This window comes from Miniopterus natalensis, chromosome 12, assembly GCF_054644295.1.
Source record: "Miniopterus natalensis isolate mMinNat1 chromosome 12, mMinNat1.hap1, whole genome shotgun sequence".
NCBI lineage: Eukaryota > Metazoa > Chordata > Mammalia > Chiroptera > Miniopteridae > Miniopterus > Miniopterus natalensis.
The window spans coordinates 64172663-64195361 of NC_142092.1; the positions used below are offsets into that span (position 1 = coordinate 64172663).

The 22699-nt window shown below is 52.9% G+C and overlaps 2 protein-coding genes across 10 annotated transcripts in view; one reads left to right on the forward strand and one right to left on the reverse strand.

Moving 5' to 3' along the window:
- Window positions 1–1530: 1530 nt before the first annotated feature.
- Window positions 1531–11845, forward strand: AMBP (alpha-1-microglobulin/bikunin precursor). Its single transcript, XM_016211085.2, has 10 exons — window positions 1531–1647; window positions 2845–2987; window positions 3808–3884; window positions 4705–4821; window positions 5234–5335; window positions 6101–6147; window positions 9176–9257; window positions 10293–10460; window positions 10769–10942; window positions 11814–11845. The coding sequence occupies exons 1-10, from the start codon at window positions 1531–1533 to the stop codon at window positions 11843–11845; spliced, it is 1059 nt and encodes a 352-aa protein (XP_016066571.2).
- Window positions 11846–14837: 2992 nt separating this feature from the next.
- The window catches only part of ZNF618 (zinc finger protein 618), a 150403-nt gene continuing 142541 nt past the window's right edge, over window positions 14838–22699 (reverse strand). For all 9 annotated transcript variants that reach the window (XM_087822873.1, XM_087822872.1, XM_087822871.1 and 6 more), the window contains one exon: window positions 14838–22466. In XM_087822873.1, coding sequence (XP_087678999.1) covers window positions 20950–22466 — 1517 coding nt within the window. In that variant the 3' untranslated portion in view covers window positions 14838–20949. The remainder of the gene's footprint in view (window positions 22467–22699) is intronic.

Below are 22699 nucleotides of genomic sequence, written 5' to 3' on the forward strand. Positions count from 1 at the left end.
CTGTGTGGGGGGAGGTCCGGATTCTCACATGAGCAGGGGTCTTGCTTTTGGAGCCACTTGTCTGAGGGGTCATTCCCCGCTGTAGCAGGGATGCTGCTATGAGTATGGAAAGTTCCATGCTGATTGCAGGGAGGAAGGACAGCTTCTCTGACCACCAGAGAAGAGCACTTCGTAGAGAGGGCCCGCAGTGTTCCTGGCAAGAGTTTGAGCTTTGAAGACAAACAGACCTAGGTTTTAAAAGTTGTTCATTCAAATTTTTTAATTTAATGAATACTGTATCGTTTCCTAAGGCTGCCGTTAACAAAGTCCCACAAATTGGGTGGCTTCGATCAACAGAAATTCGTTCTCTAATGGTTCTGGAGGTTAGAAGTCCAACCCCAGTTGTCAGCAGGGCCACGTCTCTCCCGAAGGTTCTGGGAAAGAGTCTTTCCTTGCCTCTTCCAGCTTCTGGTGGCTGCTGGCCGTCCTTGGCCTTGACTTTAGCTGCCTCATTCCATTCTCTGCCTCCGTCTTCCAGTGACCGTCTTCCCTCCATGTCTCTCTGGGCCTCTGTCTGAATCTCCCTCCCCTTTCTCTTAGAAAGACATTAGTCATTGGATTTAGGGCCCTGCTGACAACCGTCACTGGGGGTGACGGTCGTCCAGGATGACCTCATTTTAACTAATGGCTCACCAAGGCCACACAGAAGGCAGTCTGGCTCCCGAGTCCATGCTCTCAACCACACCAAATGCTGCCTCCCCCCAGCAATGCCGCTTACAAGATGTGAGACCTCGAGCAAGTCATTTACCTCTTGGAGACTCAAACGTCCTGCCTGTAAGGGGGGCAACAGCACCTAGTTTATGGGGTGGGTGTGGGGATTGACTTCAGTTCCCTGGAGAGTGTTAAGGCTGGAACACAGAGGGCACTTGGCAGGTGCTCAGTGAATGGAAGCTGTCACCATCACCATCACCATCATCATCATCATCATTTCTCCTAGGATTTGCTGGGGCCATGGGAAACCAGTCATGAGAGGAAGAACGCTGGCACAGGAGGGTACAGACTTCCCTATGGCCTCTGATAAATCACTTCCTGACTGGGCCTCAGTTTTCTCACGTGAGAAACGGGCCCATCAGGCTTATCCTTCTGACTGGCAGGAGTGTGAGGTCAAGGTGGAATGACCAACAGGAAAGGTCAAGGCTACCCGTGTCCTTCATCCTCACATGCCCTGTGACAGGTGGGGAGTCTCTGGGGAAGCCTTTCTGGGGGTGAACCCAGACTGGGCTGCATCGGGCCCTGTTGTATTTGGCCAGCGCCTCCTCTGAAATGGACAGCCTGGGCCCTTTGATCCACTGACCCCAGCCAGGGCCCTACAGGGATCAATCAGACCCAGCCTTAGGGTCCTGATTGGTCCTGGCCGAGCAGGGCAAACACCAAAGTCACCTACAAACCAAGAGTCCCTTCCCCAGCCCCAGTCTGCAGCTGCTTCGGTCAGGGAGCTCCTCTGTCCCGCACTGAGCCCGTGAGTGACCCCCTGGTAGAGGAGCCAGAGCCATGCGGGGTCTCGGGGCCCTGCTCCTGCAGCTGGCCTGCTGCCTGGCAGTGAGTGCCAACCCTGTGCCCACACTGCCAGATGACATCCAAGTGCAGGAGAACTTCGACACGCCTCGGGTAAGGCTGGCCTCGGGGTGACAGCCGTGTCTGAGCAGCTGGGCCTTGCTGGGCGGGGGAGGGGGGGCATTCTCCCCTCCTGGAACTCCAGGGCTGGGTCCCTAAAGGCTTTTCCTGCTCAGACCCTCTGGGATTGTTGAAGATACAACCCTCTGCACCTGCCATTCTGTGGGACTCTTGTCTGACATTCTGAGTCCAGTGCCCTCGTGTTCAAACCTGTCCTCTCGGGTTCCGAGGGGAACCCCCTCTGGAGAAGGCCTTGTGCTGACTGCTACCCTGCAGCCCCCACAGTGCCTGGCCTTTCAGGACTCTCCTGCCCACCCCACCCAGCCCTTGCCCTTTAAGCCCTCACCACATCCCATAGCATCTCTGCCCTCGCCGGCCTGGGTGGCACAGGACGGGCATGTGGGGTTATGGGGCAAGAGAAGCAGGACCGAGATCGGGGCTGGTGGGAATGAGGCCTGGGCAGGGTGCTGTGTGCGGGGAGCGCTGGACTTCCCACCTGGCCCAGCTCTGCCCCATTCACTGGGTGACCTGGGACAGGAGCTTGACTACCCACTGCTCAGTCTCCACATCGGTATGAGGGGCTCTCAGACCCTCCTAGGTGTGGCGTCCTGTGGACTTTATTTACTTTCAGGGGCAGGAAAGGTCATGGTGGCCGGCAGTGAGGAGCAGGGCCCGGCCATGGTCTGGGGCGGCGAAGGGTCGGAGGCTCATCGGGGGGACGTGAGGGTTCTCTCAGCTCCTTGATGCGCAGTCGGGGAGGAAGTGTCAGGCTTGTCCTGCATCAGCTCAAGGACAGGAGATACTTTCTAACATGGAGCCAAGGGCTGCTTGCGAGGTGGTGAGTGCCCTGTCCCTGACCCGGCTCTTGGAGAGCAGTGGTTGATGGTGACCTTGGGGCACAAGGATTTGGAGCCCATCCAAGTGAACAGCACAGACCTCAGCTCTCAACAGAGTAAGGCCGTGTGCCAGGCAGGTGGCACCCCCTGAGCACCCCGGTTCTAAGCTTGCCAGAGGCCTGAAGCTCCGCTATTAGGGTGGATTCTCCCTAGAAGAGGTGTGGCCTCCAATTAGCTAGAAGATGCTGTCACTTGAAGGGATTAGTCATTCAGAGGAGGGAGGGGAGGAGATGTCAGCCTGGTCTTCTTTGAGGTCTGAGGCAAATCTAGACCCTCGGCGCTGTGTGCCTTCTAGATCTACGGGAAATGGTACCTTGTGGCCATGGGCTCCACCTGCCCCTGGCTGGCGAGGTTCAAGGGCAGGCTGACCGTGAGCACGCTGATGCTGAGAGAGGGAGCGACCGAGAGGCAGATCAGCACGACTAGCACTCGCTGGCGGTGAGCTTGGGGAGGGGGCGGGAGGGCCCAGGTGCCACCAGCACCCACCCTGGCTTCAGTCCCCACCACGTCCTGGAAAGCCGCAGACTCTCCTTCCTGCCAGGCCCTGGGCTCTGAGCTGGCGACCTCTGCGCTGCTCCACCACCAGGGCGTCCTTTCTGACTGTCCCATCTGCACCTCTGCGGCGGTGCCTCCAACGCTATGCCAGTTCTTCAGTCTGCTCTTGCTCCTGGGCGTCTCTTAGCTCAGTAAGGGCACTTCTACCTGCCAGGCACCCACCCTGGAAACCTGGGCGGGAGAGGGGTGGCCTAGACTCTTCTCTCTGCTGCCGTGGGCCATTCAATCCATCAAGCCCCTGTCCATTCTCTTCTGAAACCCCTCCAATCTGTTCACTTCTCCCCCTTTCCTCACCACTAACAAGGTCCAAGCCACCTCCCTCTCTTTCCTGGTTGCCTACAACAGCCTCTCTGCATTTCTCCCCACCTCTAATCTTGACCCTTCCATTCAGTCCATTCTTCACCTAGCAACCAGAAAGACATTTCAAAAACTCGGATCTGCTTCAACCTTTCCAAAGCTCCCTACTGCCCTTGGGACTAAAATTCATCTCCTTCGATGCGCCTCCCAGCACTCACCCCCCCCCCCCATGCTCCGTGACCCACCCAAGTGGGCCTTCTTTCAGCTCCTGGAATCCTTCATTCTCTCGCACCTCTCAGCCTTTGCACCATGTTTCTCCTACTGGAAACATAAGGAAGGAGAAGTCGGGTGTCAGGACCACGGTCTCTACCAGAATTTACCTTCCTTTTGATTTGTTTGTTTCCAGGAGAGGTGTCTGTGAGGAGATCTCTGGGGCGTATGAGAAAACAGACACCGATGGAAAGTTCCTCTATCACAAATCCAGTAAGTTGAGTCAAAGGAGCCATCCATGGTTCTCTCCTTCGCTAAACACCACCTTGATGTCTTCAGCCCTCTTTCCTTCTGTCTCAGTTCTCCACCCCCCAACCTTCCCTCCCACTTTTCTGAGATGTCATCTAGCCTCCCTCTAGATTCCTCCTCTGTCTCCCTCCCCCCTCCTCATGTACGTGCTCACCCAGAACTAGAGTGATGGTGTGAATGTGAGGATGCCATCAAGACGCCATCAGCCTTCATGTCAGCTGATAACATTTGCTAAGCATCTGCCCTGAACAGAGTGCGTGGTGCTGGGTGATAGAGGGACTTGGACATGAATTTATTCGCTTATCCAGCATCTGTTTATTGAACATGCCCTGGGTGTCAACTAATTGTGTTAGGCAGTGAGTATGTGAATGTTCAGGTAGATGGATGGTTGGATCAATAAGAGACTAAAGAAATGTTTGGTAAATGAATATGCATATGTATGGGTGGCAGATAGGTGAATTAATCAATCATCTAATAGATAAATTGATGATTTAAAGGATGGAAGAAAGAAGGAAGAAAGGAGGGAAAGAAGAAAGGAAGGAAGGAGGGAGGAAGGAAAATGATACATTTATGGACTGATATATGGAGAAGATGGAGGGATGGAGCCGCGGTGGGTGAACTAATGGTGACTAGCCGGAGGCGATGGATGGTGAATAATCGAGTTCATGGGAGGGATGGGCAGATGCGATGGCTGAGCAGATGTGTGGGTGAACGGGTGAAGGGTCTCAGGCTAGAAGAGCCTTCTGGCCGCTGAGCCCTTTGCCTTCTGGCCTCTCCCTTGCAGAGTGGAATGTCACCATAGAGTCCTATGTGGTCCATACCAACTATGACGAGTACGCCATCATCCTGAGCAAGAAATTCAGCCCCCGCCACGGGGCCACCATTACCGCCAAGCTCTACGGTAGGGGCCTGGAAGCAGACACGCTCACTGGGTTGGGGGAGGGAGGAGACCTGTGACTTAGGGACAGTGGAGCGTGGGGAGGGAGGGGTAGAGCTCAGTCTCCCACTTAAGGCGGAACCCTCGTCTTTGGATCTCTAATGTTCCAGGCTCAGGGAATTCCAGAGCCTCCAGGCCCTTAAAGGAACCGTGGAAGAGCCCCACGTGGGGAGTCGGGAGACCTGGGGGGGGGGAGGGGGGGAGGGACACGTCTTCCTTTTCTGGATCTGAGCTTTCCATGGTGTATTGAAGAGATCAGATGGGACTAGTAGTTTTTAAACTTCCCCTAAATGAAAAATCCCTGGGTAGAACAATTTCAAGGCTTGCCAGCCTGGGCCCGGTGGTTCTAGGCGTCTTCTCTGCCTCCCACTTGCAGGGCGGGAGCCCCAGCTTCGGGAAAGCCTGCTGGAGGAGTTCAGGGACGTTGCCCTGGGTGTGGGCATCCCTGAGAACTCCATCTTCACCTTGGCTGACAGAGGTAAATGGCACCCCCGCCCCACTTCACATTTCTGTCTCTTCCTCACCCTTCACGGCCCCCAGAGAACATCTTCCTAGCCCCTGGATTTTCTTGTAACCTTCTGAGATAAGCAGAGCGACAGTCCCCCTTCCTTCCTTACAGAGAAGGTAGCTGGGGCCCCTGGATTTGCTCCAAGTCCCACAGCGCGTACCTGGCAGAGCCTGGGCTAGAATCAATTCATTGTTCACTCTACTGCTACGAGTCTAAGTGAGGGTGTATATCCAGAATCCACAGGTACCTCTTAGGAGATAATAGAGTGTTAGGGCTCAGAGCATGGCCTCCAGGGGTAGAGCACCTAGATTCAGACCGAGCCTCATTTTCACAGTCTGTAAAATGAGGGTAAGAATCTCTCCCAAAAGCTGCTGTGAGGAGTCAGTGAGATAAAGCCATTAAATAAATAGGGCTGTGCCTGGTGCCTAGTAAGTGCTCAACAAATGTGAGCCATCGCGTTGTGTGATGGTGCTGATGCAATGCTGGGGGGAGGGGGGATGACGCCAATGGTGATGATGTTGCAGCCACCAGCCTGTAGATTTTCTAATGAGTGACCTTCAGTAAGCCATGTGGGAGGAGCCATTCATGAAGTGGGCTAATGCACAAGAAAGTTGCCAGTGCAATGCCCACCTGGCATATAGTCAGCACTGTGAAAGAAGCAAAGGCCCCTCAGGTCTAGGATGCCTCCCAAATGTGGTCCCCTTATTCACCTCTGTCTCCTGTCCTCTGACCTAGGAGAGTGTGTCCCTGGGGAGCAGGAACCAGAGCCCACTTCAGCGCCGGTGAGTAACTCTGTCCCCTACTCTGTCCCCTCCCTGCCTGCTTGATTTTTGCTGCCCTTGCTTGGGTCCTGCTGTGGTGGTGGTGGGGGGTCATTGAGAGGGATTGAGGGAAGGCAGTGGGGGGCATGGGCTTTGGAGTCAGTCTCACTTGGGCTCAGTCTTGGCTCTGCCTTTTAGGCCAGTTGCTGCCCCATCTGGACCTCACTTTTCTCACATATGAAATGGAGTAGTCACCTTCCAGGAGCTAGAATTCAGTGACATATTACAAAAGGTCTTAGGATTGTGCCTAAAAACAGCAAAGTGTTTAATAATAATATTCAAGAAATGAAAGTAAAATTAATTGATCTTTCTAAAAAACAGCAAACCTGAGAGCAAGCAGCTTCTTGAACCACAGGGCAGGCTGCCTTCTGATTTGGGGCTTCCTTACTCTTTGGTTTATTTCCCTGCTCTTGGCCATATCGATTAAGCTTTATTCATTCTTTTTTTCCTCTGATTACTTGAAAATTATATATCCTAACTTATTCTGCTGATGTGTGTATAAATCTATATATGTGTGTATAAATATATAATGTTTAGTATTTGGAAATGTATTCTTGAAACCTGAAAAAATACAAGGAAGCAAAATAAGACAATCTCCTTATTCCTGCATAGAATTAACAGTTAATGTATCATTTGTTTGCTTCTACATTGCTTAAGAAAAATTACCATTGGTTTTACAAAACTAGCACGTGCTCATCATAAAGAATTAAAACAATGCAGAAAAGTATTAACAAAAGGGAGGTTTTTGAAAAATTCCACCTCCCCAAAACTACCAGCATTCACATCGTTCCAGGAAACCTTAGGGAGGACAGATGGCAGGGAGATTGGACAAACAGATGCATGGATTTAGACACACTCTTATTAAATGGGATTATATTACAGATACCACTTCTAATTTTTAAAAGCTTTAATTGTAGTTTTATCTGAATTTTTAAAAAAATGAAGTGGCCTTCTTGAGCTTCAAGTAGATATTTCTTCACCACATTAGCTTTATTTCTTAAAGAAGGCTCTAAGTAAGCTCAAGGTTATGAGAAAACATTCAAGAGGCTGGCATCACTGGGTAGACTTTCCGAGGATGCCTATTCTCTCTGTGATTTGAAAGACAAACGTTAGCACCCTCAAACTTTGTTCCATCACCCGTCCCCTTTTTCTTTACATTGTCCAGATTACCGCTGTCGCCGTAATCCCCAGCCGATTGGTAGTAGTTCTATATTTTAGTGAATTCTACACTCACCCTTCATGAATATAACCACATCTTCTCCATTCCTGAGGCACTTCTTGCTATTACTCTCTCAATCAGTACCATTTCTTTACCTGGCGGTGTGTCTCAGGAGGGCTCGGGAGTGTTTTAATCCTTCAATTCTCCCATTTGGGAAGGTCTGCTCATGTCCTTCAGACCTGAATGACAGCAGGTATCCTATCCTTGGGGCTGTTTTCTGCTGCACTGTTCTTGAGCACTGATTATCGCTGTGGGAGCCAGAGGCCAGCCTGGTATTTCTTCTCCGTGTAAATCTTTTGTTTCTTCCGCCCAGATGCCTGGACAAAGGTTGTCCTTGAAGTCAACGTCTTGACAAAGATGTCTCAGTGTCGAGAATTCCGTATCAGGATTTCCTGGAAGACAATGTGTTTAGATTAGATTTCTTTGTACAGTTATTTCAGGGAACTGTCTTGCATGGAATGGAATTCATCTTCCATGCCCTTTGTTGGGTTTTGCTACCTTGGGAACACTTGTTGTTTGTCCTGGAGCACCTTTGTCTTCCACATCTACTAGTTTCTCTTAAATTACGTTCATTTATATTCACTGGGATTATCACCAGTCTTTCTTCTAAGAGCTCTTACCATTGGACAAATCAAGTCTTTCTTCAACTGAGAAAAGTTCTCTTCTATTATTTCTATACATTAATTGTTTCTCTTTCTAGAATTCCTATTATGTCACTTTGTTTCTTGTAATCTCTAAACTGTAACTTATTGTTTCTCCTGTGTGGTTAAATTCAACAAAGTCTTTTCCACTTCCAGTAGCTTTCTACTTCTCTTGTATTACTCATTTCTATAACTGTTGGCTCCTGTTACAGTGATGCAATCTCACCTTGAATTTCATTGATGGTTTGAGTTTTCTGTTTCTTACTGCCATCCTGTGTAGTGGAGATACTTCTCCAGCTCAATCTGATTCTTCTGAGCACCTGCATTATTTAATTTGTCCCTTGATTTTTCCCTTTTCCTTCATTCTCACCAAGGAAGCCTATAGGCAGCCAGCTTGAGATGGGATCTGGCAGACAACGGAGTCCCTGATCACGGCTTTCACTTGCATCCTAAAAGGAGAAGGGGAAAGTTGAAGGTTACTATAGCTTTGCTTCTAAAGATTCCAGGTCTCACCTGTGGGCAGGAAGACTGCCTGGTGGCCTGCATCTTCCTTCTTAAATTCCCGTGGAATCCTGACTCAGGGGACTCTGTACTCAGAGACCCTGTGGACAGCTTTGGCAGCCTGCCCTACTCTGCAGCGCCCCCCCCCCCCAACCTCGGAGCGTTAGGGTTAATCTTAGGTCCCTTCTCCTTACTCTCTAGATGGCTTTTCCTCTGCAAGCAGCTTCCATTGTAAGCAGCCTTTCCTGCAAACCAACCACACTCATACTCTGTTGTGTACAAATGCCTTCAAGTTTCTCGAATGGGAATTACTGCCCTTCTCTGGTTTCCAACTTTGGGGCAGATCTCCTTTCCATTATTATATTCTTTTAGCACTTCAACTGGAGGTTGGATGCGAGGCATTGTTATACCTCAAGGTTCTGATTTTTCATTTCAGACCAGAAATCTGTCCTATGATGCCCATTCTGGAATTCAGGTTGATGCTTTTGGGAAAACAGCCCATTAACCAATGTAGTAGCTGTGCTTTGGTCTACATGCTGATTCCCCAAATGGTTTATGTATTCCAGGGGTACAGGTGAGCAATAGTGGCAAGGTCCCTGTAACAGCTTCTTCTGTTTTTTCCCCCCAGAGAGCCCGGCGGGCTGTGCTGCCCCAGGAGCAGGAAGGATCGGGGGCTGGGCAACCAGTAACTGATCTCAACAAGAAAGAAGGTAATGATCACTCACCTTTTCACCTTCTGCCATACTCCAGAGATGAAGGACCCGTGGCTGGCTCACTTTGGCTGCCCTCATGATCATAACTCTCTTATTTTTCTGCTAGAGTCAAGGACTAGCCCTAGAAAAGGCAAAACAAATACTCTGCCCTGTGCCAGGGGCTGTGATAGGAGAGAGGAGACAAGGCATGGTCTCAACTCTTGCTCTTGTGGCCTCCTAGCCTTGGTTTCCTCATCTATACAATGGGATAACAACCTGCCAAGCTGGCCATCAGGGTTCTTGTGGGAGCAAGGTGGGGAAGGGTGTGAGGATGCTTTGTGTAGCTGACAGTGTTTACAAACAACTCACTCTTCAACTCACTCTGCAAACACTGGAACTCACAGCTCCACTGTGCTGGGCACTGGAGTTACAGAGACAAACCATCCATGTCTTTTTGGAACTTCTGGTCAAGCAGGGGAGGCAGTCAGGGGAGAAAGCGATGGACCCAAGAGGGAGGGTCAGCTAAGAGGCTGGAGTAGCTTGGAAGATGGAGGGGCGAGGAGATAAAGGACTTCATGGATGAAGGGGAATTCATGCTGTGTCCAGGTAGCCGGTTAGGGTTTTATGGAGCAATGCATTCCAGGGGCAGGAAGAACGAAAGCAAAGGCACGGGGATAGGACCTCAGTGGTCAGGCTGGCTGGCATGGGTGCTGGTGAGTGTCATCAACTACTATTATTATGGAGTCTTTGGGTAGAAAAGACCAATACAGGAGATGGTGAGTCTGTAGGTCACTAGGTAACAACCCATGTTCTGGAGTGGAATGAGCATTGATTTTGGAATCCAACAGATGTGATTTTGAACCTCAGCTCTGTGTGACCCTGGGCAAGTCCCTTTACCTCTCAGAGTCAATTTCCTCATCTATAAAATTAGTTGGTAATCCTTCCTCGTGTTGCAGAGACGAAAACTAATTGCGATGATGCTTGGAAGTGTCCAGCCTGGTGACAGGTGCACAGTGAGCACTCAGTAAGTGCTGCTGTTCTGCCCCTCCCCAGATTCCTGCCAACTGGGCTTCACAGAAGGTCCTTGCCTGGGGATGATCACCAGGTATTTCTATAATGGCTCGTCCATGGCCTGTGAGACTTTCCAGTACGGTGGCTGCCTGGGCAATGGCAACAACTTTGCCTCAGAGAAGGAGTGTCTGCAGACCTGCCGAACCGTGGGTGAGCTCGGGCCCTTTGCCTCTATCACGCTGCACCTCCCAGCTGGCCTCCCGCCAAACCACCGGCCAGCTGAACCGGCAGCTAAGAGGTGTTTCCATGGTGGAATCCCAGGGCGAGCTCCCGACGGCACAGGAAGGGCCGTTTGGATGTGGGTGGTCCCGGGCAAGTTATTTCTTCTCAGGGGCCCCAGCGTCCCAGTCTAGAAGGGACTCGGGGGCCTAGATGAGCAGCGCCCCTGGTTCGGGTCTGTGCCTCAGGTTAGCCAACCGTAAGGATTGCTAACGCTCTGCCTCCCCCCCGCTCCCCAGCGGCCTGCAACCTCCCCATCGTCCGCGGCCCCTGCCGGGCCTCCGTGCAGCTCTGGGCCTTTGATGCCGTCCAGGGGAAGTGCGTCCTCTTTACCTACGGGGGCTGCCAAGGCAACGGCAACAAGTTCTACTCGGAGAAGGAATGCAAGGAGTACTGCGGGGTCCCAGGCGACGGTAGGAGGCCCTGCGGGCTGCTGGGCTGGGCCAGGGGGCTTCTGGGGTCCAGGTGGGAGAGCTCCGGTAGGTGCGGGCCTGGAGAGCTGAGGTCCGACTCTGTACCGGGGACCAGCCCGCCCGCTCTCTGGGCCTCGGCTGCCCATCTTTAACGTAGGGCCAGCCCTAGGCCTTGCCTCAGCTTGGGTGGGGTGCCTGGGGTACCAGGTGCAGGCAGAGGGGGTGCAGGGCAGTCTGAGGAGCCCAGCAGAACTGGGCTGAGTCTGGCGCTGCCACATTCGGGCTGGCCATGCTGGGCAGTGCCAATTTTAGCGCCCATTTCCTCTTTTGTAAAATGGGACAAAGCATCTTCTTCCCAGACTTCGCGGTGCCTGGCGCAGCTAGTGCTCAGCCAGCGGCGGCTCTCACTGCAACGACGGTGACGCTGTGACGAGAGCAGGGCAGGCACGCCGCGCTCTGCTGTGCTTCATACGTACATGTTTTACGAACTGAAGGCAAGACCCTCCACCAGCAAAAAGATTACAACTCCCTTTATTGTGAGTCGCTTTACCACGGTGGTCTGGAACCGAGCCCGCAGTATCTCCAAGGTGTGCCTGTAATAGCATTGATTTCGGGGACCAGCAGCCATTTACGACGACTGCGCCTTATCTCCCCACTGGGAAACGGCACCTAGAGTAAATCAGAAGAGGCAGAAAATTGGATCATTTTGTGGAATGCACTTTGGAGACATCAAGCCATTCAGCAAGCAGGAGTTTTTGGCCTCAGGCTCAGCCCCAGCTAGGCCCCAGCTACCCTTCCTTTTCCACGAGGCACCCCCTCCCCTGGAATCTCGGGCGAGCCCCACACCTACTCTGAGCCTCTGTGTCCACAGGAGACGAGGAGCTGCTGCGCTTCTCCACCTGACCGGGCCAAGACCAGAGGACGGCAGGGAGGCCGCGGGCCAGTGTCTGACCCAGGGCCCCACACTGGGCAGGCTGGGCTGAGAGACCTGGGTTCAAATTAAAACCAAATCACAGACTCCTGAAATTCCTTGTCCTGTTTATTGTCATCATATGTGTAACGAGACGGGGGCGGGGGGAGGCAAAGCTTGGGTGGAGCATGAGTACCCAGCCTGCCCCAGAAGTGAAAACTGTATGTGTTGGAAGTATCTTCTGGACATGAAATGGGCTATGCAAATTATGAAACACAAGTCACAGTTCTGTTTACTCCATACTAGTATAAAATAGGATTGCTTTGTTTTCATAAAGCTAGAAAAGAGGAGGAAAGCTCTGGGTACTTATTTCTGGGGTTTGGCGGGTCACCGGCGACCCAGGCTCAGAATATTTGTGTCCTGTGACCCGTCCTTTGTGCATGGAACCCCCTCCAACGTTTTACTTCAGCCACAGCCACGTCTCCAGCATCAGCTGCCGGGAGCTGAAAAGCCTTGGGCTGTTTCTCCACCAGGCCCTCGAGTTCCAGTCTCCTGGGACCCCCACTCCGGCCCTTTGTCCCAGAAGGAGAATGCTCACTGACCTTCACATTATGTCCATGGTGACCAGCAGAGCCCTGGGCCAGGACCAGCAGCCCTGGGTCTGGATCGTGTCTCCTTTCAGAACTGGTAGGCCATTCAAGGTGACTCTGGCACCAACCTGGCCCAAGAACACGGACCTAAGAGCCTCCAGTTTAGGCACATTGAATACACAAACATCGGATTTATAAATACCCCTTGTGAGCTCCATGCACCTGGAGCTCAGCTGGCTGCGGCTGTTGCCACGGGAGTGAAGCCCAGCTCGGTGTCCTGAAGGGGAAGGTTGACTGGGTAGCAGGAACCCAGGCAGGGCCTACGCCTCTTCTCCATGGGGTGACCAGGTGCTAAGGGCTGGGGGCTAATTCAGTCAAGGGTCCTTCTCACGCCATTAGCCCATGTGCTTAAGAGACCCATCGAGAAGGAAGAAGGGAGGAAATGCCACATCTCTCGTTGAGGGATGAACCCAGCACAGATTTGGGTGTAAAAAGCTTTGTAACCCTCTTTGTCAGACCATATAAAGTCCCCCTCCCGCGGGCTCCTCCAAAATCTAGGGCTTGGGGAAGGGACTGCCTGAGCGACACATTTGTGGTCATGGCCACGGCTCCCTGGGCAGAAGTGGGTGGGGTCTGGGCAGTGGGTTCAGGAGGGAGCGACGGACAGGTTCTCTAGCCTGGAACTAACAGATGCCATCGCACCCTGTGTCCATACTTTGTTCCCGTCCACGCATGCCTCACATACCAGGGCCACCTACAGCAGCTTGAAGGTGCCACTCTGAAGGGGGGTGTTTTGAAGTGACCTGAAGAACAAATGTTTCAACCAGAGGTGCAAGCTGCAGGTACACAGGCAGCTGGTGGATGGGGTGTGTGGCTTAGGAGGCACTTTTGACAGCCCTGAACTCACCACTTAGAAACTGAGCTTCCATACACACACCTGCGTTTCCCAATCTGCTGGAAAAGGAAGTCCCGGCAGCCCTGGGCCTGCACCCTGCTCGCAGAGAGGCCCCTGGAGACAGGCCTCCCCTGGGTTCCCCGGCCCTGCCCGGTCCCGGAGGCATCCGTCTCCATGACACTTGCCCAAGCCCTCCCAGCAAAAACTTCCCTTGGACCCCAGCTCCATCCCTGGGTATGGTGGGGCTGAAGCACATCGGTGGCCCAAGCGTTCAGGGTCCCTGAGGCTCACCTCAGGAGGCCCATGTCATTCTCGGCAAAGTGGCTGCCCAGAGTCACATTCATTTCTGATACAAAATAGATGTGGCTGCTGAGTAAACATATCCTTTTATAAGCTTGAAAATCCAGAGGCTGGCCCTTCGGCTGTAGGACGGCATTGGCCTTGATGTTCGGCACTATGGGGAGGACTCTGTCGGTGACAGGACTCCTGACTTGTTTTAGACACAGAAACTCCTCTATACCTTCCCCCTGCTTGCCCAGGACTGCCCACAGGGTGCACTTAACAGCAGGAAACTCCCACAGGACGCTTCAGAGGGCAGGGCCGATGCCCCTGGGGGGCTGGCCCCGCTGGAGCCCACAGGTGCCGGTCCACGTGCGCTTTGCTGGAATTTGTTCAGCTGACCCAGGTAACGCTCCTTAAGGGCAGCCTGCACCTGGCTGGAGACAGGGATACACCGAGGCACTGGGGTGTCCGGCATCTGCTGACCCTAACAGCAAGTCGGCAGTTTCACCTTTGCACAGGTGTTCCTGCTAGAGGAGGAGCTGTCACCCCTTCTGCCCACTCAGGCCACAGCTCGTCTTCCAGTGGCGTCTTCTGTCCCACTTGCCTTCGGTTGGACTCTATTCAAGCCAAGCATTGCTGTGCCCGTGTCTGTCATGTGAGGCTCTGGGCGAGGCTTGCAGTGGGGCAAGTCCACTGGGCTGGTCCCCGCAGTTCACTGCAGAAGGGGCTGGCAGATGCCATCAGTCATTTGGCAAAGCCACGGACACTCTTCCCCAGAACACAGACATCATACACAGCATGTAACACCACACACATCACCTGGGAGGCCAAGGCCACAGGGTCACAAGAGGCACATGAATGACCGCCGGGCAAGGCAAACTTGGATGTGTCCTTAGGCACTGGGTCTGTAAGGACTCAGATGAGATCCATTCTTTCTTCCACGGGACAATGCTTCCTAAGCCGGGCCTGTAGGGACCACGGCTGCCCTTGGCCATGTCCCTCCAACAGTTATCAAACATCGGCTGAGCTGGTCTGGTGTGGAGGTAAGAAAGGAGCTCAGAATGAGTTAGCAACTCCGACCTCAGGTCCCCCTCGGGATGGACTCCAGCTCTTACCGCCGGGTGCCCTGCCTCTGGTCCACCTCTACTCACCAGTAGATGCTCCTAAATGAATCACATGCCCAGCCCCAAACCCAAGAAAGACCACCACACACTGCCATCCTCCTAAAGGTCATTTTATTGTAAAACCATAAATACAACACCGACATGAAATCATTTAAGCAACTGATCCTCTCTAACCATTAAAAGGATGTCTTTTTGCCTTGGCATCAACCAACTGGGAAATAATGTTGAAGAATTCATAGGGCAGAGGGGTTCTGAATTCTGGGCTGGGGTTTTTGGCGATTTAAGGAACCAAGTGGAACCTTCCCTCTTCTCCCTGGGAATGTCCCGCTTTTGGACAAGAACAGACAGTTAAAAACAGCAACATTTAAACAGCTCAGTTTTAAATTTTATTACTTTGTAAAAATCTTTCCTTTTTCTGTTCCTTTCCTCCATTTGACACCAGTAAAAGTTCGAAACATCACGAAATTGATTTGGCTGTAAATGGAGAAAACGGTACCAAAACAAAGCGAAACAAAAAACCCAAAGGACAAACAGAAAACCCTTAAATAGACCCTCAAGTTTGGTCTCGGGGGCTCACACATCACACAAGAACCGTCAAATCAACCCCCATGCAATGTGACTCCTTGCAGTTGTCAGACCCACCAGTTGCTGGATCCACACCAACACAGGAGACCACAAACCACGTCTTTTGTTAATTAACACAGCAAGGGTGACACTAGGTAACTTTTTTTTTTTTTTTTAATACAGTACATGGTACGCAGGGTCCCAAGACGGCCCTGCATAAACCCCTTGTGGAGACTTGAGCCAAGCACTGGCTGTTTATAAAAATATTGTGTTGCTACAAAAGTATAAATTAATGCTACCGGTATTAAGAAATATTAAACACATAAAACTTATAAGGATTAAGAAAAATATTCATTAATACCTGTAGAAAACTCTGGCCTAAAAAAGATATTTTTTTGTGTTTGTTTTTTTGTAAATTTTTTTTTGTATTTTTTTTAAGATGACTTGAGTTTCTTGCACTCGAAGAGAGAGACACAGTCAGATGTGCCCATGGTATTGCCTAGAACATCTTAACTACTGAGAAAGGGTGGGGCGCACGCACGTGGTTACTGAGTGGGGCGTGAGGGAGGGGCACCAAGGCTTTCTCAAGATTTACCTGATGTGAAAGAATCACCGATGTGAAGTTATGGGGGGAAAGAAAAAGGTAGGATCAGAAGAGAACTGAAAATAATTTATACTTTTTAAAAAATATCTCTGCTTCAGGTGGTTGTACAAAATGATTTCCTGATGCTTGGGATCTGAATGGCCCTGGACTTGTCAGGCGGTGGGTCTGAGCCTTCAGCCCCGCAGGTCCCTCTGTCCGATGGCTAGCGAGTCCCAGCCCCATGCCGGTCCCGAGCTTGCTCACCGCTTGGGAACCCAGCCGCCCTGGCTGGGCGGGAGGGAGGGTCCCTGGCAGGGACTGCCTGGCGCCTGGGCTGTGGGAGGAGCCCCTTCTTCCGGCTGGTCTCAGACCCCAAGGTCTCTGCCAACCTGGATTTCAGGAGGCGCCACAGGGATCCCAGGCCCCTGAGGTTGCAGTCGAGGCTGGGCTGTGCCCCTATAAGGAACTTTGGTTTGAAGAGTCTAGGTGCCCGGCAGGAAGCGCGGGTGGGTGGGTAGGACCCTCGCGGCCCCCGATGCTGCCGCCCAACTGCAAACCCAGCAGATCCTACTCGGTACAGAAGCTGAATCTTTAAAGCGATACTGTGGTGGTGGTGCGGGCATGAATATACAATCAGGATCTCCACTCTCATCCAAGCAGGAGCAGGTGCCTTTTTGCACGGAAAGCACAGGGTCCCTTCAGGGGAAGGCAGGCCTCTACAGACTATGATCCTCAAACCCAGACGAGAGCCACAGAGAAACAACAAAATCCTCCAGAAAACCCTGAAAAGGGGAAACCCAGGAGGGAAACATAAGAGGGAAAACACTGTATCATTGGTTCACCATAACTGGCCTAGCAAACATTAGCCACAGTGAAGAGGGGGGCCGGCCCCACCCCAATTCTCCCGCTGGCCCAGGTGGATACAGGGGGCTGGGTCAGGCAGGCAGGGCCGAGACAGGAGCCCCCCACCTGTCTCCAGGGGAACAGCCTGAGCCTTACTTAGCCTCTTGGTTCTGTCTAAAGCAGCAGCCTGTCTAGGAGCCCTCCTTCAGGTACACCCCAGGGACACAGGTGTTGGCCTGTTCCCGAGGTAAGGGCATAGCTATGAACTCACTCCAGCTCAAGGGGGCAGGGGGCTGCCCATCGTGCCCTGTGCCCTTCCTCTTCCCGGTCTCTGCAAGATGAAAATACCCAGGTACTGTCCCCTCCGGGCCATTTCTCACGGGACCTCCCTTCTCCATCCGCATCCCAGCTTCATTTCAAACCTTTCTTGTGAACCTTGGAGCCCAGTCCAAGTCCAGGTCCAGGAGGAGGCAAGGTGGCCTCTCACAAGCACAGGGGACTCCTAAGGACAGAAGCTCGGCATCACGGTGGAAGACATGCCTTGCGGAGTTCTTCTCGGGTGTTTCTTCAAAGTGCAGGAAAAGCAGCCAACCGAAGGAGAGAGCTCCTGGCAGCCTACGGACCTGGTGTGAAGAATTGTCCTTTCCAGAATCCTGGAGACCCATAGCTGCTCAGTGGGTCATCATATCCTTTCCCCAGCCAAGAGCCACTATGAATCCCAAGCATGAGGCCATCAGGTGGGCTGGATGCAGATGCAGTGGGCGGCCCCTCCCTTTTCTGTTTCTTGGTTTCTAACTACCATCCGGAGGGGGGCCTGGCTGGTTGACCAAGGCACAGGGAAGAGAGAATAGTGGTGGGACAGGAGCATCCACTTGCGAGGACTGGGATGGTTCCCCTGCTCTTGGTGGAGCCAAGCCCCCCCGCCCCAGCTACTCCAAATCTGTGGGACCACCCACGAGGCAAGGTCCTTGGCTTGGGCTTTGGTGGTGAAGCCAACTGACCTCAGATGAGAGACCAACCCCCTGCAGAGTCTCCTCTTGGGTCCGTATATGCCAAAACAAAGACCAGTTCTGTCCTGGGAATCACATGGCTTGAGACAAGTTGTGTCCGGGTCAGCAGGTCAACACCTTGAGCTGCCGAGAACACGACAGAAATGGCTCCTGGTCTGCCAGCTGCCGAGGGCCTGTGCGGGGAAGTCCTATAGCTGTCACAGGAGTAGGAAGCAGGAGACAAAGCCCTTCCATAGGTCAAGGCCAGGTCAAGTGCCTGGAGATGAAGTGGAAGAGCCTACCTCAGTCCTTTGGCTGAACTGTAATTTGAACAAGGTGGATATTGCTGTGAATCACGGGGCCTGCGGCTGGAATTGTGGGATCTTTGGGTTGTTAAGAGGTTGGTTGCAGTAGGACCTGCACTATGGGAATTGTCTGCGTGAGAAAGCAGACTGAGGGGGCACCTGGTACAGTCTTTCCTGTTGGCAACACCACTTTCTGGGGAACCAGAGGCTGCAAGAGAGAAATGGCTACCTGCCACCTTGTCACCACACGTGGCTAGGCAGCCCCGGGAGATAGTTTTCAGGGTGCCCAGCGGCATTCACATCAAGCCTGTCCTAAGGACTAAACTAAGGAACCAAGGTGGGACTGAAGAACGGAACAGGAGACTTACTCGAGTTTCATTACGGAGGGCAGGCATCCGTGTTCCAGAGAGGCTCTAAATGCACATCTGGACTTGGTCTCTGATGGCTTTACAAGAAAATGAAATGCCTATTTTCTAACTAACTGGCCCCCAAAATGGGGCAACACCAGCACAGCTCTGCTTCGAGTAGAGGGAGGATGGGCTCCCAGGCTGTTTCCACCGACCACACAAAGTGCGCACCTCTGACCCTCCCAGCGTGGTTAGAGGGCCAGTGTGGACCCTTCCCCAGCAGCAAAGCAAAGCTGGAAGAAGCTTCACCTGCAGGCACCTGTCACGCCTCAGCAACCCTGCAGCCACCTTCTGGAGCACCCCCAGAGGTCCAATCAAATGAAGTCTGCTCAGACACTCCAGCAAGTGGCATTAGGTGACTGTCCAGTGTGAACAGAGGATCTTCTGATGGTGTGACCCCCAGCGGGAACATTGTGGAGGAAACACCCGGAACTTATTTGGGAGAGGAAATGGCAGGGTGGTTGCTGAGACCTTGGCTTCTAGGAGAGAAGGTGGCAATGGCCCGCTTGAATGCATTCAGTACATCCAAGACTCAGAGGGTTCGTTTTTGTGAGGCAAAGTGAGCAGGCTGGGCCCCCAGGAACAGTGTTTTATACCAACTTCACTTCCCCGCCTGCCTGGGACCCGGGGAGAGGCCTGTTTACAGTGCTTTCTGTAGTCGAGGTATCTCGCAGTTGAGTAATGCTTTATTACTAGGCGGGGGTGCAGTGGACTTAGTCAACCCCCAGACGGCAGAATGTGCCTTTGTGAACTGCCCCCCACCAGCCCTTGGTGTAGCCATCTGTGCGCCACAGCCACAGGCATCGGAGGTCATGAGGCCACCAGCACTTTATTCACGGACAGGTAGGACCGGGGGGTAGATGGCTGATCCTGATGGAACCACCTCCTGCGAGGGGAAAGGGGCCACCCTCAGCGTCTGGACTGAGTGTGTAGAAACTAAACTGCTCGTGGAGAGAAAAGCCTAAAGACATCTTTCACAGCATCAAGTTACACGTGGCCTAGTGCCAGTCCACCCTCAAGACATCGATCGTTTGGCCCACAAGGCACCGTGCTCAACTATTGTCCTGGAAGGAGGGCTGAGGCTCGCGTGGGGACCCCAGGGCTGCGGCCAATGGAACCATCAGAACCCCTGGGGTCCCGGGGGGGGGGGAGGGTTTGAGGTGTGACGGATGTGACCATGGATCAACCGAGGAGTCCCTGCTGAGCCGGGAGTGTCAGTGATGGGCGAGTAGTGTAATGCACTCTGGGTAGATCGGTCAGACATTCGCAGTACCAGACACAGGAGCAGGAAGGTGGGTCTTCCACGTACATTCAGGAGAACTCCTAAGCCACATGCTTCCTATGGCTTCCACCAAACCCACGTCTGTGAAACCTGTGACTCCAACCCCACTCCTGCTCTCCAAACAGCACAGACAAGTTCACGGTCCTGGCTGTTCGGATACACGAACACTGGACTGTACGGGGAAGGCTATTAAAAACCTTAGGAGAGTGAACATACCACTGAGATGAGCTAGTTTACAGTGTGACTTGAGGAACAAAAAGGGCAATTAAAAAAACAACCTTCGAAACATAAGTTACAGACATTCAGTGCCTCCTAGCAGAGTCTAAATCAAATTTGAAAAAAAAAAAAAAAAAAAGGTAAAAACTGCTATAATGTTAGGGGGAAAAAATTAAGGAGTGGAGACAGTATCTATACTTCTCTGAAATATGTCTTTTTTTTCTCTTATATTAAAAAGCCAAAAGTCAGCTTTATACTCTTAAAGTCTCCTTTCCTGATTGGGGGAGATAGATAGGTGTGTTTCTAAGGCGGCTGCCCGGGACACCGAGTGTCTGAGGGCAGCAGCTCAATGCCCTGAAGGTGTAGAAGAACAAAGTCCAGTGCAGAAACCGTCCATCTGATGCGGTTTGGAGAATCCATAGCAGGGCAGCCGGGCGGGGCAGGGCGGGGCGCACCAGGGTCAGGAGGGCTCGGGGAGGGGTGTGACGGGAAAGGGGGGACCACGGGGTGAAGGACAGAGCGTCAAGTCACTTCAGATCTCAGCTGCCTGAACACTTTGCAACATCAGCGGTCTACCAACCTGCACACCTGAAAACGACGTCGTAAGAGCCCCTTACTGAGGAAAGGAGGTGAAGCGGCCCCTTTCCCAAGCACTCAGCTTTCCTGACATACCCAGTCTAATGCACACTCGCCCACGAGCAGGCGTGTGCATGCACCAGGGTAGTATGTGTGTGCACGTGTGTGCACGCGTGTGCGAAGCTTCTGTGGCCACGCAGATGAGCAAAGAGCCCCACACCCGCATCCACGGTACGCGTGCTTGGACACGTCCGCACAGGCGTGGGTGTGTACGCACGTGCACACACACACTGAAAAAAGCACTTAAGTTTCCAGGGGGCATTTATAATGAGGTCCACAGTGTTTAGAACTTAAATTCCTTTTCTTTGTTTGCGACAGTGTTGTGTATTTTTTTCGACCGTTCTCTCCTCTTTTGCTTCTCTTTTGTTCGGAAGTAGAGTCTTAAAGCATGTTGGATTTCAGAAACATGAGTTTGTTCATATCTTCTGGGCTGAGCAGTCGCCTCCTCTTGATTAGAAGGGCCTGTTCACACATATTTACACACCCACTCCTGGCGCCCACGGCTGGAACCGCAAGGAGCCAGAAGGCGAGCTTGGCGAGTTTCGTGTGCTTTTGGGTAACGCACGACCAGTACTGGAAGAGATCGGGGGTGGCCTGGAAGAGGGGCTCCTGCAGATAATCATACACTTCGCTCTTCCCCAGCCGATCGTCTTCCTGGGCTGTGGGGTTCTCGCCGGTGGCAGAGCGGGGCTTCTTGGCGGCGGGCTCAAAGTCAGCCTCCTCGGTCCAGGACTCCTTAACCTCGTTGATGAGCTCACACACCTTGCCAATGATTTCCTCATGCTGATAGGGAGGGACAGGCCGCAGCTTCTGCTGTGGGTCCAGGATCATGGCCACCTTGTGGGCCGGGTGCACCTTGAAGTTCTCCTTGAGGGCTTCCAGGAAGAGGTGGCACAGCTTGCTGACGGTGCCTGCATCGTTGGCCTTGGCCGTGAACAGCTTCTCCAGCCTGACATAGGTGGGCAGCACCAGCTGCAGGGTGGGCTGGCTCTCGTTGCTCAGCTCGATGACGGCCTGCTTCACCGGCGTCAGGATGGCCGCCAGGTTGCTGAGCAGGTGCTTGTTGAGGCTCTGGATGAGGTTCATCTTCTTGGCTCGGCTATAGAACTCGCAGATCTGCTCGTAGCGCTCGTGCACCAGCAGCAGCGAGTCTGTGACAGAGTTCCAGCAGGGCGGGGGTGAGGTCTCCTCGAGCGACCCAAAGGTCTCCTTTGCGAGGCCGGTGGAGCCTGCCAGGTCCTCGCACACGTTGAGCAGCTCGATGACCTCGTGCATGCTGCGGGCCTGCAGTGTCCGCTTGCTCAGCACACTCTGCACCACCGAGTTCAAGGCACAGGCTGAGCAGCGGAGGCACATGCCAGCCTTGGAGAAGGCGGACGCGCTCACCCGGCAGTCCGTCACATATACTGTCCTGATCTCCGACATCACGAACTCTGACAACACGTTCTGCACCCAGTGGTGCACCAGGTCACCGCTGTCACGAATATCTGCTCCCTTCACGCCCAGCACATAGCTCTTGATGTGGTTGCCCTCGGCCTGGTAGGCAGTGAGGATGTAGCAGGAGTCAGGGCCGACGCTCTGAGAGTGACAGGTGACGCCGATGCCCAGGCAGGCGTTGCTGCCCAAGGCACATGTCACTTTCACCTTCACCTGGTTATACATGCGCGGCAGGTGCTTCAGTGCCAGCGTGTTGAAGTTGCCCAGGATCTCGGTGACCGAGAAGGCCCCGTAGCGGGCACCACTGTCCACCAGCGTCTGGGCCAGTTTCAGGAACTCCTTCCCGCTCACCACACTCAGCGCGCCCAGGTCAGCGCACATGACCCGCAGCAGCCGCTCTGCGATGTTCTGCCGCTCCTTCTCGGGGATCATGCTGTTGGATGTTAAACCACTGGTCGTGGCTGGCAGGGGACACAAGGAGAGATGTGATTAATCCCGGCATGTGAGGCTCCTTGATCTGGCAGCAGCCTAACATTCCAACGTCTAGTCTTAGGAATTATGAGCAGATTTCATCTTGCACACACATTGTAAGAGTTTCATGAGAACAACATTCTATGATTGATTAGTAATGCCTGCCATGGGCATGGGAATAGAACATAGTGGTATAAGTGCAACATACTTGCTGCATGTGCCA

Bases quoted from the DNA above. Each gene is read 5' to 3' on its own strand.
- AMBP (XM_016211085.2), top strand. From the start codon at position 1,531: ATGCGGGGTCTCGGGGCCCTGCTCCTGCAGCTGGCCTGCTGCCTGGCA. The intron at 3,885-4,704 runs GTAAGTTGAGTC...TCTCCCTTGCAG, and splicing joins GTTCCTCTATCACAAATCCA to AGTGGAATGTCACCATAGAG. The intron at 9,258-10,292 runs GTAATGATCACT...GCCCCTCCCCAG, and splicing joins TGATCTCAACAAGAAAGAAG to ATTCCTGCCAACTGGGCTTC.